Source organism: Halichoeres trimaculatus, unplaced genomic scaffold (assembly GCF_033239565.1).
Source record: "Halichoeres trimaculatus isolate MK-OKI-2021-1 unplaced genomic scaffold, fHalTri1.1 fHalTri1_scaffold_10, whole genome shotgun sequence".
Taxonomy (NCBI): Eukaryota; Metazoa; Chordata; class Actinopteri; order Labriformes; family Labridae; genus Halichoeres; species Halichoeres trimaculatus.
The window spans coordinates 1664861-1681092 of NW_027437187.1; the positions used below are offsets into that span (position 1 = coordinate 1664861).

At 44.9% G+C, this 16232-nt stretch overlaps 1 protein-coding gene across 2 annotated transcripts in view; it reads left to right on the forward strand.

The window, feature by feature from the left end:
- The window catches only part of bcar1 (BCAR1 scaffold protein, Cas family member), an 88686-nt gene that overhangs the window by 26846 nt on the left and 45608 nt on the right, over positions 1 to 16232 (forward strand). The window contains exon 1 of one of the 2 annotated variants that reach the window (XM_074676810.1): positions 10230 to 10577. The exons of the other annotated variant lie outside the window; for it this stretch is intronic. Coding sequence (XP_074532911.1) covers positions 10566 to 10577 — 12 coding nt within the window. The 5' untranslated portion in view covers positions 10230 to 10565. Of the gene's footprint in view, positions 1 to 10229; positions 10578 to 16232 lie in introns of those variants that run through there. 2 annotated transcript variants of the gene reach the window in all.

The following is a 16232-nucleotide window of genomic DNA, read 5'->3' on the forward strand; positions in this document are numbered from 1 at the left end:
TCAGTGCCAACCAAAGGCCCTGTCACATCTCCACAGACTAATTCAGTCTCCTGGGAGGTCCCGGTAAAAATAGATCAGCTGTCTCTGTAAAAATAGCTGAGGGTCAGATTTAATCAGCAGGCACAGCAGAACAAAGGAAGCACAAAAACTCTCTGCAGACCACAACAGAACACAGAACCTCCACACCCTGACAGTCTTTGTTAAATGGCCTCAGACAGGAACCTAATGAGAATCCTCCACCTGAGCTCCTCCAGAGGAGGATACTGGGGTGAGAGGATGAACCTGAGGAGGGAGGATGAAATTGAGGAAAGAGGATAAAAATGAGGAGAGAGGATGAAACGGAGGAGAGGGGATGAAACTGAGGAGAGAGGATGAAACTAAGGAAAGAGGATGCAGCTGTAGGGATGTTGGTTTCATGCCTGCCAGCTTTCAGACCTGAGTGAGACGTAGAAACCATTGAGCAGACCAGAGGGTTCAGAGGAGACTAAAAAAATCCTTAAAATCTGCAGATTTTGAGTGACAGAACTGGTCTGCCAGTGAGTGTGAAATATTTATCTTCAAACATGAAATATTAGTGATCTGAGTCGACCCTCAGCGTCTCAATCTGCTCCCTGTGCAGGTTGATGGAAGTGTTTATCTCTCTCTGATCTGCTCTGCTTGTGTGTTCTGTGTGTGTTTAAGCTTTTAACTCTCTCTCTCTCTCTCTCTCTCTCTCTCTCTCTCTCTCTCTCTCTCTCTCTCTCTCTCTCTCTCTCTCTCTCTCTCTCTCTCTCTCTCTCTGTGTGTGTGTGTGTGTGTGTGTGTGTGTGTGTGTGTGTGTGTGTGTGTGTGTGTGTGTGTGTATGAAATGTATATCTGTTATCAGCAAATCTAGATCAGTCCAGACTGATTCACTGGCCCCTTCAGGCTCAGTTTCCATAGTAACTCACTGTGTGTGAGTGTATAAGTGTGTGTGTGTGGGTCTGTGTGAGTGTGTGAGGGAGAGCAGCTCTCTGTCGATGGTATTTGAGGATGAGCTTGGTGTAAATCTTTGTAGAGCTGTCCGGCACAGTTAGAAGAACGACTCCATGTGTATTTTTAGAAACATTTACACACTCCTCCTTGTGTGTGTGTGTGTGTTTCTGTGCTCATCTGTGTGTGTGCTGTATGATCCCTGCAGGTGTTCTGCAGGATGTTTGACTGCCTGCAGGGGGCTCCACAGGTGGAGGTAGGTGTTTCAGCATGGGGTGGAGTAGAGATGTCTGCAGTGACGTGTTTGAGGTTTGAAGCGTGCTGCTGTGACAGAGTGAGGATCCACAGCTGACTGCTGCTGCTGCACACTGTGTCTCTGTGGTATCATTGATTCAATACACCTGTACCTGTTTACCTGCTTAACTGTATACCTGTTCACCTGTAGAGAATCCACCTTACAGCTTAGCATGCATTGACACAGAATAACATGAGATCCACTGCAGCTTCCTAACAGCTCTGTCTGAACTGGTGTAGACCTGACAGGCTTCGTAGAACCCCTGGACCCTAACATATTTAACATATTTAACTTAAAGCATGAACTGCATCAAACAGCTTGAGTCATCATGGTTTTAACACAGAGAGCTGAGGTTTGTGGGAGCATCAGGACTCATCATGACCAGAGGTAAACATAGTGTGGCAGCAAACACACAGGCTGAAAACACAGCCAAAGCAGTCATCAGGTGTGTTCCCTGTGTTACCTTACTGCACGCAGGTTTGGAGAGGTAACTACAGAGTGATGTAACCACTGTCTGACACTGATGGTGAACACTCAGTGCTTCATCTAGATCGATCCATGACAGTGTATCCCCATGAAGTACTTAAGGCCCGTTTCCTCAAAGCAGGCCGGTTTGGATCAGCACACTTTGATACAGGTTGGATCAGTAAAGCCCGATCCTGTTTGTGTTTCCACAGCCAACCCTGCCCTTCTTGGTAGGTAAGCCAGATGCTGATAGCTGTGACAGTTACGTAATAGGGTGATGCCATAGCAGTGTGGGACAGTGTACCCCGCTAATAAATCCATCGAAGAAGTAAAACATGCACAGCCAGACATCCAGCAATTTATCTTCTTTGTGATTGGCATGTGGCTCTTTGTTACAAAGAACAATCAAGCTTTGTTTCAGAGAAGACTGCGAGCCACCAGGAGAAATCCAGCAGCCACTGTCACACAGGAAGTGACCATTCTTTCCACCAACCAACGGACTGCAGTGTTTTCTAGCTTCACCTTTGGGATGGTCAATGGGATGGTACAGGTTGGTAATTTGGGAACATGTCCTGGTTTTAGTCAAAGGAAACACCACAAAATATGTGCTGTACCGAGACGAACCAAACTGAACCGATTGGTGAAAACAGGGTTTTACACTCCAGAATGTTTCACCAACATTTCTGCAGTACGTCAGGAACATGAGCTCCTTCATAGATGAACAGAGAAGCAGAGATGATCCCCTCTGGTCCTCCACTCGAGGTTGTTGCAGATGCAGCTACCATCTTTGATATGATTTGATATAAACATTAGCACCACACACCCCCTCTGTTTTTCTGTGTGTGTTTCTCAGCTTTATTTATATAGCAACTTTCATTGTTTCAAATGTATTCTCTGAACAATCAAAGCACATTCACCAAGGGGCAACATCCAGTTTAAAGAAAATGAAGCCTGTGTGGAAGTGTTAAAAGTTACTGTTTATCAATATTCTGCTTGAGGCTGGCTGCAGAAAGACCAGAAACCACCTACACACCAAAGTAGGAAAATAGACTTTTACAGTGTTAAAAAACTATTTACAGCCTGGTTCAAAAAAACAGCTTGGATCTGAAATGCTGATTTCACTATCTGCACACACTGTACACTGTACGATTCTTTGTATTACATCCAAGTGGCCAGACCTTACGTCGACTAGACTGCCATAGCTATCTTATCTTAGCAGATGATAACAGTTTCCAAAGAAAACTCTCATTCCGGATTTTCAGCTTGAAGTTTGACAGAACTAAACAAACAAAGAAATGAACATCACTCTTTCACAGGAGATTCTTACTCAATACATTCAACATGTAGGACATGTCCTAATGGACCAAAAACCATAGAGAAAACATAGCGCTAGCTTGATGCTAACATGCATGGGAAAAAGCATGTATGTGCTAGCGGTTAGCATACATTGGTATAACTTCAGTTTTAAACCAGAATTTTAACTTTCATCACAGAACATATCACATCTACTCTCTGTGAATAATACTAAAAACTCTAAATGTTAAAATACAAGCAGGTAAGATTGAAGAAAATGTATGTGCAGGCTTGAGTGTAACTATGGCAACCTTAGGGTTACAAACAACTCAAATCATTGCTATATCTACTTTGAGACACTAGATGGCCTACTTCAGTTAATAACATAACAAAAAACAGTACATCAGCATCACATGGTGCAGGATTTTTACTTTTCCGTACTTATTTACATCCTGAGATATAAGATCCAGTGACTAACTTTTTACGTTTATTTACTGCATAACTCATTAAAATGTTGTTGACAAATGTTGAATGCCTCTCAAAATATACGATTTGTAGATCTGCAGTTTGTCCAACCAGAGACTCAGCTCACGTCTGGCCCCCTGTAGCCGTTATTAAGCCCGCCCCATTAGGGCTCCATAACTCTGTATCAAAAAGTGACAACATATACTCTACGTCCATATTTCATACATTCTATGAGTACACTTTCTTTTGGACGCCACTTACGCACACTGATGGCCGAGCTGACACCACATACACACACTGATGGCTCATGCTGACAGCACATACACACACTGATGGCACACGCTGACAGCACATACACACACTGATGGCTCATGCTGACACCACATACACACACTGATGGCACACGCTGACAGCACATACACACACTGATGGCAAACACTGACACCACATACACACAATAATAGCATACGCTGACACCACATACACACACTGATGGCACCCACTGACACCACATACACACACTGATGGCAAATGCTGACACCACATACACACAATAATAGCATACGCTGACACCACATACACACACTGATGGCAAACACTGACACCACATACACACGATAATAGCACCCACTGACACCACATACACACACTGATGGCAAATGCTGACACCACATACACACAATAATAGCATACGCTGACACCACATACACACACTGATGGCAAACACTGACACCACATACACACAATAATAGCACCCACTGACACCACATACACACACTGATGGCACATGCTGACACCACATACACACAATGATAGCACAGACTGCTATAGGAACCATGAGTGTCTCTAACTCATTGACACACACCACTGGCCAACAGGGGGAGCAATATGGGGTTCAGTGTCTTGCTCAAAGACACTTCAGCATGTGACTGCAGGAGCTGGGAATGAACCCTCAACCTTCTGATTGGGTCTACCAATGATCCACAGCACCCCCCAAAGAGAGGATAGAAAACAGCAATAACTGAGAAGAGTCAAAAACCTTCGAAGTAAAAATAAAATCATTGATAAAATCTGAAGAGCGACATAAAACCAGTGAAATAAGTGAATTAAAATGAAACACTGGTCCTGTGTTGTAGTTTGTGTGGTGTGTGGTAGCGTGTGTTAGGGTCTGCAGTGTGTGACACAGGAAGGTGAACAGGTCCGCGGTGACGCGTCCCCCTGGCAGAGTGCACTGCTCCTCACACTGCCTGTCATTCTCCTGTCTGTCAAAAGGCTGATTGTCTGACTCACAGAGGAACAAAGTGTGGCCCTGGGGCCCCTCCGTTTCCCGGCTGCATCACTCTCAGAGAATGTGGAATATTTTTCATGAAGCCTTTATACATAAGTCCACATTTATCATCATCATCATCAGCAGCAGCAGCAGCAGCAGCGGCAGCAGCAGCAGCAGCGGGGGCGACTCTGGTCTCTGTCCCTCCTGTGATGGTCCAGCCTGTTTCTTTAAACCCCTCTCTGTACTCGTAGGTGTTCAGGTTTGAGCCTTCACCCCTCACTGTCTGAAGACTCACTGTAGGGACTGCAAAGCTGGAATTCCTCTGCTCAGGATGTGTCTCTGCAGCCCTGACAGGATGGCTTTCATGCTTTCATGCTTTCATGCTTTCATGCTTTCATGCTTTCATGCCTCAGATTTATGATAAAAGCTCAGAGTGGCTGTTTCTGTGCAGTGAATAGGAAGCATTCACAGGCTGCAGGCCCACTCTGAACCGGATTACAGCTGATACAAAAGCTGATGACCTTCAGGATCCAGGCGTGAGAGACTCAGCTGCTGCGAGTGTTTCGTGCAGAGAAATCAAGTTATTCAACTCTTACATCTCATTTGACCCTTGATATTTGGTTTATTCAATCTCAGCTCAGCCCTGGATCTTTATATTAGGGCTAGTGTGTGTGTGTGTGTGTGTGTGTGTGTGTGTGTGTGTGTGTGTGTGTGTGTGTGTGTGTGTGTGTGTGTGTGTGTGTGTGTGTGTGTGTGTGTGTGTGTGTGTGTGTGTGTGTGTGTGTGTGTGTGAAAAGACAGAGAGAAAGAGAGTGGTAGGAGTGTGTGTAGCTGTGTGTGAAGTTACTTAATCAAAAAGTCACATCATGTTTTTGTGTTCGACCTTTGACCTCAGCTCTGACATCACTCTCATAAAGGGACTGTTTGTGCGTGCATGTTGCAGATTCATGTGTCTATTAGACAGTAATCTCCATAAGATACGATCCAGCTCCTCCAGGATCAGGATTGAAGCTCTGTTCTCCTAAATTAATCTGCTCAGCTTATAGCGCCCCCTACAGAAGCGTGATTTAGCTAAGTCATGTTGAAGGAGTTGGACGCTAATCTCATTTAAAACTCATCTGTCTCTTAAAAAATAATGAAGAAATTAATGGGAATTCAAAGCACATTTTACACAAGCACAGCTGAGTGGGCAGTTACAGCTACTCACACACTCACACACCCATGTGACACACATCCTCAATATGACTGAAAAATAGAATTCCAGGTTTCAAATCTGTGACGCAGCAACACAATCACAGGAAATGGATGTCATATTGGTGCACACACCGATCCTATTATGCTCTTGTGTGTTGGTGCATGTGTGTGTGTGCCATTTTGTGTCAATACAATGATCCTTTTGTCTGCCGCCTGCAGCTCGTGGTGGACTCAAAAGTTTGCCCTGATGTGTGACGGATGGTTTTTAAAACCAAACGTTGAGGCAGATTTTTGTGAATTGAGTGTGTTTTAACTCCATCTTTACTCAGATGAGTCAAACACACACACCTGTGTGGGTCAGAAACAACCAGTGGCTCCTACAAATATCATCCTGTATGATCTGATGCACGAATCTGACATCCACGGTTTCAGCAGCTGTCTGTGTTCAGAGATCCTCAGTGTCCTGATGAGCAGCCTAAAGATGCACACACACCTGCACACGTACACACCTACACACAGAGGCTCTGAACCCATCAATTAGTGTGTGTCAGGCAGTGAAGCGGAGCAGAGAGCTGGCAGGGTTAATGAAGTTATTAACCATGGAGAGGCCCTTCCTCACGCTCTGACATTCATCTGATTCAGTTTTTAATTCAGGATCGTTTTTTAATCCACCTTCAGATAGAGTGAGGTGACCTCTGGGGCTGAACGCTAGAGCCAGTGAAAGGGTGTCAAAAACTGCAGCACTGAGCGCCTACCAGGGTCCAGTGATGGAACTGCAACAATAAATAATAGACTAGATAATTTCCTATGAAAGGAGATCAAACACACACAACCTGATCATAGCTGAGTACCTGATAATGACCTGAGGGGTTCAACATTTCTGTAGCCTTGATTTGGGTGTGAACAGAAGTCATTTACATTTAAAAAGGCCTGTAAATCTAGTTTAAGTTAGCTTTAGCATGTCATAGTCGACTTTAATCATATTAAACATAATTATCTAACAACTAATTTTGGCACGTGAAAATGATGAGTGGCTAGTAACTCTGGGAAACCAAAGGCCACAGAACTGGTGAGCAAAAAGGTTAATGTCAAACCCTGGTTGTGACTAAACCAGAGCAGAGAACATTAAACTGCTAATAACCAAAATGATAACTTTGGCTGTATTCAGACCAGAAAAGTCCTTTGGTCCACTTGTTTGGGCCGGACCAAAAGCAGACTTTATTTTTTTCGTTTGGTACGGTTCGTATTCAGATTGTACTTTTTGCAAGTGGACTATATTCTGTAAACACGTGCAAAAAGCAAAAATGAATCTCTAGTGTTCACCCCCAGTCCCATTCTACATGTGTGTTTTTTATCTGTTAGCAGCTCTTTGCTAAAGACAGTCTGAGGCAATGCGTATTGATGGATATTTTCTGGACAATCACACAAACACACTCAGTACGAACGTCTTGAACTTGGGCTGTTGGTAAAGGACACAGAGAGTCCCTGAAAGGCTCCCAGCAGAAAGTATTTCCATATTCAGCTTCTCTTTGACCCACATCAGTTAATCCTGAATGAATGCTCTCTGTTCTCTGTGGTATGTACTCCACATTTATAGGTCAGCGTGACACAGGCCGCTGTTGTTGAGGGTGCCGGTCAGAGAGGGCAGAGAGCAGGTCATGGAGTGTGTGTGTGTGTAGGTGTGAGGAATGTGCTGCTGGATGGTTGGCACAGTGCTGGTCAGCAGCAGCAGACACAATGTGATGACTGTCCTACAGATTTCAGAGCAGCAGCGGAGGTACACACTTCCTGCCCTACTGGGCTGTGTGAAGTGGGCTGTTTATAGAGAAGAAGGAAATAAGTGTTGAAATAAATCACGTGTGTGAAAATAAATCACGTGTGTTAAGGCTGACTTGGATTTAGAGCTGGCCTATGGGACCAAAGTCTTCACAGTAGGACAGATCAGACAGTAAACCAGCACAAATGGCAGAGGAGAAACCAGCCCTCAGAGAGCAGGGTCATGACCTGCCCTGTGTGTGTGTGTGTTTGTGTGTTTGTGTGTATGTGAAGGTATGTGTGTGTGTTTTTCCTGTAGAACCACTGTGAGAGGTCAGGGAGTGCTAAAGTAAGGACACATTTAAGGAAGTCCAGTCTGAGAGGCCGTGGTGATGACGTTGATATGATGTGGTCTGAGGCAGACGCTTCTGTGTCCTGGAGTCTAGAGTGAAAGTGTGTGGGCAGAGGGCTGATGTGTAGATTGTAGATCACAGGTTAGTGTAAATATTGACACTTGTTTGTTGTAAGTGTGTCTCCTCTGACTCTGCAGACTAAAAAAGGTGTCACCTGACTCTGCCTTAGAGAACCTGGGACCTCATGAAGCTGCCTTACACTGCTGAGCCTCATAATGAGGTGTCTGACAGTGAGACACCTTGAAGCAAGGTAGACTACTTTAAGACACCTCACTGTGACACACCTCACTGAAACACACCTTATGTTATGACACCTCTTTAAGTAGAGTGTCTTGAGGTGTCTTAGGCAAAGTTACACTGGCCACCCATACCATGTTACACTCGAGCATGATTGCTCTCAGCAGCACTGTTCCCCTGCTGGAGAGTAAGGCCAGTAGTCACACTTCTTCAATATGAACCAGTCTTTAAGCAGGTATTACACACACACATGGCTCGCCATGGGTGATCCAAAACACAAAGCTTGTGATCAATGACCGTATTTTATGATAATGTTATTCTTTTAAACGATTGTCAAAAGGAGCCTTGGCAGAAATCATATGTCATGGATCACGCGCTGTCTGCATGCTTGTGCTCGGGCATGAAGTTAACAGTGCTGAAGCCCACCTCTGGAGCGTGCCAAAGCAGAGAGGTGAATCCTGCTCAGGCACAGCACACTTGTGGTCATGCTGGCCAAATGAACTGGACTTTAGGGTTGAAGCTAGCTTAAGCACTGTACAGTTTTCCAGTGTGACCTCAGTGAGGTACATAACTTTGTGATGCCTCATAGTTCGGTGCCTCACAGTAAGGTGTCTTAGGGTCTGCTCACGCTGGCAAACCATGGCCAGTGTGACCGTAAGCGTGCTGAGTTCAGACATGATTCACTTCTCTACTTTGGCACACTTCAGAGAGGTGGGCTTCAGCACAGCTCACTTCATACACGAGCACAAGCATGTAGACAGCGCGTGATCCATGACATATGATTTCTGTGACCGCTCCTCTCTACAATCATTTGAAAGAATAGTGATGCTATAGTGTTAGAGGGCTGAGTCTGACCAAAACAAGTTAACATGAGTCAAAAGGTCAGTACAGTAAGGTGTCTTATGGTTAACATTTATTAATAAAGAACTTTTCCTACATCAATAAATAGATAGTTACTTACAGAGGTGGTTTTCAAAGTTGGGGCCATGGTCCCTTTGGGGGCTGCCAGGGGGCACCAGGGGGCCGAAGAAAATTTGAGGGAAGGGGAAAATAAATCGTCAGATTCTTAAGTTCCATCCTCAGATTCCAGGTTCTATACTTAACCGCATCTAGTGTGACAGCTGCAACTCCAGCAACATGATGTCATGATCCGTGTCTTTAAGCTCTTCCCCTGTTTACTGACTAATGTGAGAAAGGAGTATCTCAGCTTGGCTGTCAGAGCTCTGAAACGCCTTCTCCCTGTGTAACAACCTACTTCTGTGAGTCTGGATTTTCATTGTTAATAATCTCATGTTATAAACAAACTGAATAACTATTGAAAAGTGAATAAAAGTTAGAACAGATACTCTTAAAGTTGACATTTCTTTACATATTTTGAAGCATTGTCTGTTGGTTTCCAAAGGGGGGCCCCAAGCCAGAAGCAAATGCTGTTTGGGGACCTTGGCATGGTGAAGTTTGGGAACCCCCTCTTGTAAGGTGTCTTACAGAGTGGTGCCTCACTTTGCAGTGCATCAAAGTGCAGTCTGCAGAGCAAACCCCTGGGCCTTGGTCAGATGGATTAAACCTCCTCTTTAAAGCAGAGAAACTGTTCTGACCCACTGATGAGTTCATGCTCTGCTCTGTGCAGCACCACACTATTACTCTGCAGCAGCTGCAGCATCAGCAGCAGCAGCAGCCCAATGCACTGACAGGCTCTCACAGCCAGGGGGAGAAAGAGGGAGGGAGAGAGAGGGAGGGGAGGAGTTTTAGGGTTGGGAGAGTCGGTCAGACTGGGGGAGGGCGTGTATTTGCATGAGAAGAGCTCCTCAGGCTGTTGTCCAGAGTGGGCTGAGGGGATATCAGGATCCAGGAGGAAGTGACGTGTTGGGTTACACACTCCTCCCTCTTTTTCCTCAGGCACAGAGAGGGAGTAGGGGTGAGCGGGGTAGGAGTAAACGTTGGAGCAGCAGCAGTCGTCTCATTCCTGCTGTGTGAGATCACAGAGCGGCAGAATGTGTCAGGATCTGCTCCACTCCTGAAAACTAGACCCAACAAGAGCGAGGAAGGAGGACACAAGGACAGAGGAGGGAAGGAAGGAAGGGTGGAGTGTGGAGGAGAGCTGGAGGAGTTGTGGGATCTGTTGGGATCTACTTTACGCTGAAGGATCCTGTTGGCACAGAGTGAGAGGGGCTGAGGTCCAGCCCTGCCCCAGATCAGCCCACAGAGCGCCTCACTGCAGCACGGCAACATGAACTATCTGGTGAGTGTGTGCTCTTTGAAACGCTGCTCCTTTAGTGTGTGTGTGTGTGTGTGTGTGTGTGTGTGTGTGTGTGTGGTGTGTGTGTGTGTGTGTGTGTGTGTTTTAACAGGACTTACTCCCCAGCTGTGTGAGGGGGGAGGCAGGGTGAGGGAGTCTGAAGAAAAGGAAAGGGGGAGGAGAGGGAGAGTGGAGTTCACATTTTCTCTGCAGATTCCTACCTTTTGTTGGTGCTCAGAGGGGAGTGTGTGTGTGTTTGTGTGTGTTTATGAGTATGTATGTATGTGTTTGCATGTGTTTGTGTGTGTGTGTACGTGTTTGAGAGAGAGAAGGGATTAGGGTGAGTGCACGGAGTTGAGGAGACTTCACTTTTCTGTGGAGGAATGTGAAGAGAAGAACACACTTAATGAAAAAGTTTGTCCCATTTTCCAAAGATTACTGCCTGTGTGTCTGTTTGTGAGTGTGTGTGTGTGTATGTGTGTGTTTAGATGTGACATTCCACGGTTGCTTGTCCCTAAACTTCCACACAAAGTGAGCAGGTATTGAAGCTGAGGCCTCCAGAGAAACTCTCCTCATGTTTTCTTTAAACTTTGCTCCTTGAATGCACCGCTGCACAGACTGAACACTCAGCAGAGCTCTCAGTTATTATGGCTCCGGGAAGAAAGAAAGAAAGAAAGAAAGGAAAGGCATAGAGGGAGAGAAGCAGAGGGAGAGGGCTGTGGTGTGTGTGTGTGAGTGTGTGTTTGTGCTGACTCAGAGGAAAGTGCAGAGAGAGATGAAGGTTTTATGGCTGGAGGACAGAGCGGAGCGATCAGTGGGCTGTAAGAGAAAAATGCTCCAGTAAAGAGGAGAGTGGGGTGTGTGTGAGTGTGAGTGTGAGTGTGAGTGTGTGTGTGTGTGTGAATGTGACATTGATTTAGTGAAAGAGAAAGAAAAGAGAGGAGAAGGAGGAGATACAGAGGAACTGGCAGCCCACAGAAGTCTCTCTCTGCTATTGTTTGAGAGGTTTCTGCGTCAGTGTTGGCTCATGTCATTCCTCCCTGTTTATGTGTGTGTGTGTGTGTGTGTGTGTGTGTGTGTGTGTGTGTGTGTGTGTGTGTGTGTGTGTGTGTGTGTGTGAGTGCCTGCACAGTGAGGAATGAGGCACACACAGTGCAGCAGTGTGTGTAAGCAGTAATTACACGCAGTGATTAGTGTGTAATTAATATAAAATGTTGCTGCTGTGTGGAGGCAGCCATGTCAAAGCTCTCCCACTGACTGAACACTGCTGCCATGTTGTGTCTCCTCCTCGTTAGTTTATTCAGAAATAATTCACTTTGCTCAAACCTAATTGGATAAATGTGGCGCTCCGTAAAGCTGCTAATTAATGTGTGTCACCTCAGAAGCTGCTTTAAGACGGAAATGCAGAGATGGGATTTACTCTGTCAAACAGCTGTGCAGAGTCAGATCAGAACCATCCCTCAGAAAGAGACGAGTGTGTTCAGGTTTGTATCTGCTCCTGGATCTGAACCTGTGCCCCCATCAGGTCCACGCTGCACCGACCTCCTCTGACTCTGAGGATGCTGCTTGTTTGTAATAAAAGATGTGTGTGATCTTCATCTGTGGAGGATCTGTCCTGTGTGTTGTCCATAAAGCAGAGAGCTTATAGCAGCAAAGGTCACGGAGGTCACCACTGACCCAGACATCCAGGAGAAGTGGACTAGTTTTGTTTCCACTTTTTCTGAATATTTAAAGTATTTTTTTTTCTTTTTTACAATAACGGCTAAAATACACCAGATGTGCCTTCAGTGCGTTTCCGCTCTGTCACAACAACAGATCAGACAGGTTTCCATTCAAGTCAATCTGTCAGCTTACAATGGATCCACTCTGTTGTGGTCCGGGAGCGTGGCTGATCTGTCATGTTGTAGGTAATACGCAGCCATCCTGTTTCTGCTGGACATCAGAGCTCTGACCAGGGATGGGTACCTTTCACATTTAAAAAGATATGGTACCCATTCCCAGTACCTGGCAATTGGTACTGGTACTCAACGGTATCAATTTTCAGTACTTTTGTGTGTTAGTGTGGTAAAAAATATAAATTTGTTTGAAAAAAAAAAAAGTAACGTCTTTTTAATTTAACATATTTATTCTTTAATATATAACCCTGTAATGCTGTGTTTTCAAGAATGAAAAAATCACTTACTCTTCCACTCCCTCACAGTCACAAGGATCCATTTAGGTACCTTAACATGGTACCTTTTGATTTTACCTGAATTGGTACCCTGTACTATTGACAGCATTTGGTCAGTACCTATAAAAGTACCTAATTCGGTACCCATTCCTACCTGTGACTAGGGTTGCCAACTGTCCCTTGAAAAACAGAATTGTCCCGTATTTGGACTCGAGCATACGCGTCCCGTGCTGAACCGATAAGAGACACACTTTGTCCCGAATTTCTCTGAGGGTCAAACATAAACTGCTATATATTTATGGTTTCAATGAAAAGCAGGGCGATTTATACGAGAAATTACGGTAATTCCATCCCATTCCCCTCTCCCGCTCTGTGGCCAATGAGCTGACTGAACACTCACACGTTGCTATGACGCCACAGAATGCGGCTCGCCTCATTGGGCGAAGCACTGTCACTTCGTGTTGTTTGGGAAGAAGATAACACTGCAGCATGGATGTCGCCGGCATGGAGGCACAGCTCTTGGATGAGCGAGCATAGACTGTATGGTAGTGAGAGACTAGCGCCCCCACCCCCACCGCTGTGCTGTGTAGCGAGAAACTAGCCTCCCCGTCCTGTCCCATCCCGTATTCCTCTGCCTCAAAGTTGGCAGCCCTACCTGTGACACATGAAATCAGCATAGCGAAGTTTGAGCGGGACAGGAAGTTGTGCACAGAAACCACCTAAAAACACCCAGAGACTTTCAAAATAAAACAAATTGTGTCAAAATCAGCTTGTGTTTAACTTGACTATGATGATAAACAGACATAAGCAGAGCCAGACCAGGTGTCAACAGGTTTGAGGTTTTACAGCCCAGCATGAATATCTAGTGTATTTTAGGCGTAAGGCCTGTGATGGTGTGTTTTAAAGCGTCATTGGGAGGCTGAGCTGTCCACACAGGGCACACTGACACTTCTTTGTGTGTGTGTGGATTTAGCAGATGGCAGAAGAGCTCATGTTTGGTTGTCTGATGTTGATCATGTGAGGAGATAAATTTGTGCAACCTGAGGTTTTTTTTGTCTGATATTTTTGCATGTTAACAAAAGAAAAATCCCATTCCATGTTATGTCAGACGTGTTAGCACACTTGCACTGAAAATCTTATTTTATTCAGATCATTTGATTTTTGCATTTTGTCATATCCGCCCAGCTCATTTCCATGATGGTTTGACTGCCGTAGGCTACTTGCTACTTCACATTTTCACATTTTCCAACGCATTCTCCTTCAGGCAATGTTTATGATGAGTGAAGACTTCAGTGTGTGGGTGTGTACCTGTGTATGCATGCATACCCCAAACGTACTGACAGCTGCTGCTCAGGATCACGTGCTCGATCACTGTTTGATGATTTCATTTTTCATCCAGCAAATTTTTACCATTAATAAAAAAATAAATGCTTTGGATTCAGTGTGCAAGGTGTCTTTGACGTTCTTCCACTAAGTCTTCTTCATCCTCGTCTGGCTCCTCTTCCAACATGCACAGCTGGACGGAGCAGATGTGTTTTAGGTGAGCTAGAAGGAGCTCATTTGGATCCAAAGAGACACACAGTAAAAGGATGGTGTCAGGAGGGCCGTCTGTTGCTGGTTTAAAACCTCCTCTGCTGTTTTATTCAGAGTATATTTTGACTGACTCGTGGTGAAGATGTTTCAGCATCAGAGGAATGTGCTCAGTCATTTAAAGAGTTTGATACATTTGGAGGAGGTTCTCCAGTCAGACTCCAAGCAGGGCCTCTGAGCAGCTCTGAGCAGACTATTTGGATGTCTGGGACTGACTCTGCAGACCACCTCTGAGCTTTCCCAGACACAGGCTGATATGAGGTGTGTGCGAGTTTCAGAGTCCTGTTATTTTTTCCTCTCTTCCCGCTCTCTCCTGGTTTTTCCTCAAACTCTGAGAACAGAGACACAGAGTCTGAGAGGTGAGGAGAAGTTCACGGGGCCAGGAAACGGAGCTGGTTTAAAATAGATGAATTAGATTCTCGTCATACCGAGGAGGAGTGTGTGACTGTGTGTGTGATTGTGTGTGACAGAGAGAATATCAGATTCACTCATTCAGGGGCTCAGTGGCTCAGCTTGGTCCTGACTCCTAAGGGTGTTGGTGATGAACGGTGAGGATCAGACTCTCTCTGAGTTTCTGACGTACAGAAACATGAAGCTCATAGAGAGACAGCAGCACGCTTTAAAAAGCCCCTCCATCCATGAGCCTCAGGGTGGATGAAGAGATCTACTGCTGAGCTGGATGTGTGTGACATGTTGATCCCTTTATTTCAGGTCAAAGTGTGTGTTCAGAGTCATACAGCTGCATATATGGCTGATGCTGATCTAAATGTAAAGAGTTCACAACAAACCTTCAACACTTAGGAAGGTTTTTTCCTCCAGTCAAAACTGTCAGTAAAACTGCAGAATAACGGCCGAACCTGTGTGATAAAAGCTGTGAATGATGAACTGTGAGTATCTGTCACACTGCTCCTCCTGCAGCTCAGGAACAATAAGACAGTTAGAAACAGCACGGAGGTCTGTCTGATGAAATGAATCATAGTGTCCTCTCACATCCCATCATGGTGTTCACCAACTGTAGTTTCACTTCAGTGTTTGCAGGAACAGTCCATCTGTCCATCCGTCTGTCTGTTTATCCCACTCATCTGGAGTCTGCTCTAAGAGGAGCAGATCGTCAAAGTTCAAAAAACACAACACTCAGTCTCTGTGAAACTGCAATAGCTCTGTTTCAGAACCAGTTTGATCCACACTCACTGCTTTTGTGCTGGAAACACTGGACTCTGTGTGTGTGTGTGTGTGTGTGTGTGTGTGTGTGTGTGTGTGTGTGTGTGTGTGTGTGTGTGTGTGTGTGGAGAGAATGGGTGTGTATCTGAATCATTCTCTGGGAATGTTATGCTTTATGGTTTAAACTAAATGAAGGCACAATCTAAAGTAATCCTAAAATCGGAAAAAAAAAACGTGAGTTTGTTTCAGAAACAATCCATCATCAGCTGTATAGCACAAACACACACCTCCCAGGTGACACACACCCTACAGTTAGGGAAAGTTCCAAAGTAGGTACTTTTTATGTACCAGCTGAATTCTGTCTGTAGTACTGAGAACCTATTCACGTCAAATCAAATGGTATCATGTTTAGGTACCTATACACATCCTTGTGACTGTGAGGGAGAGGAAGAGAAGGTGATTTTCCAAATTCGATGTGAACACAGCATTGTTGGTCTATATATTAATACAATTGAAAAAACTTTGAGATTTCATTACTAAAAAAGAAAATATTTATTACCACATTACCACACAAAAGTACCAAAGATTGGTACTGTTGAGTACCAATTTTGATTGCCAGGTACTGGGCATCAATTCCATATCATTCCAAATATGAAAGGTACCCATCCCTTCTCACAGGTAACTCTCTACTCTGATGTAGATTAATGCTAAGAAAAATTATTATGGTATTATGGTAT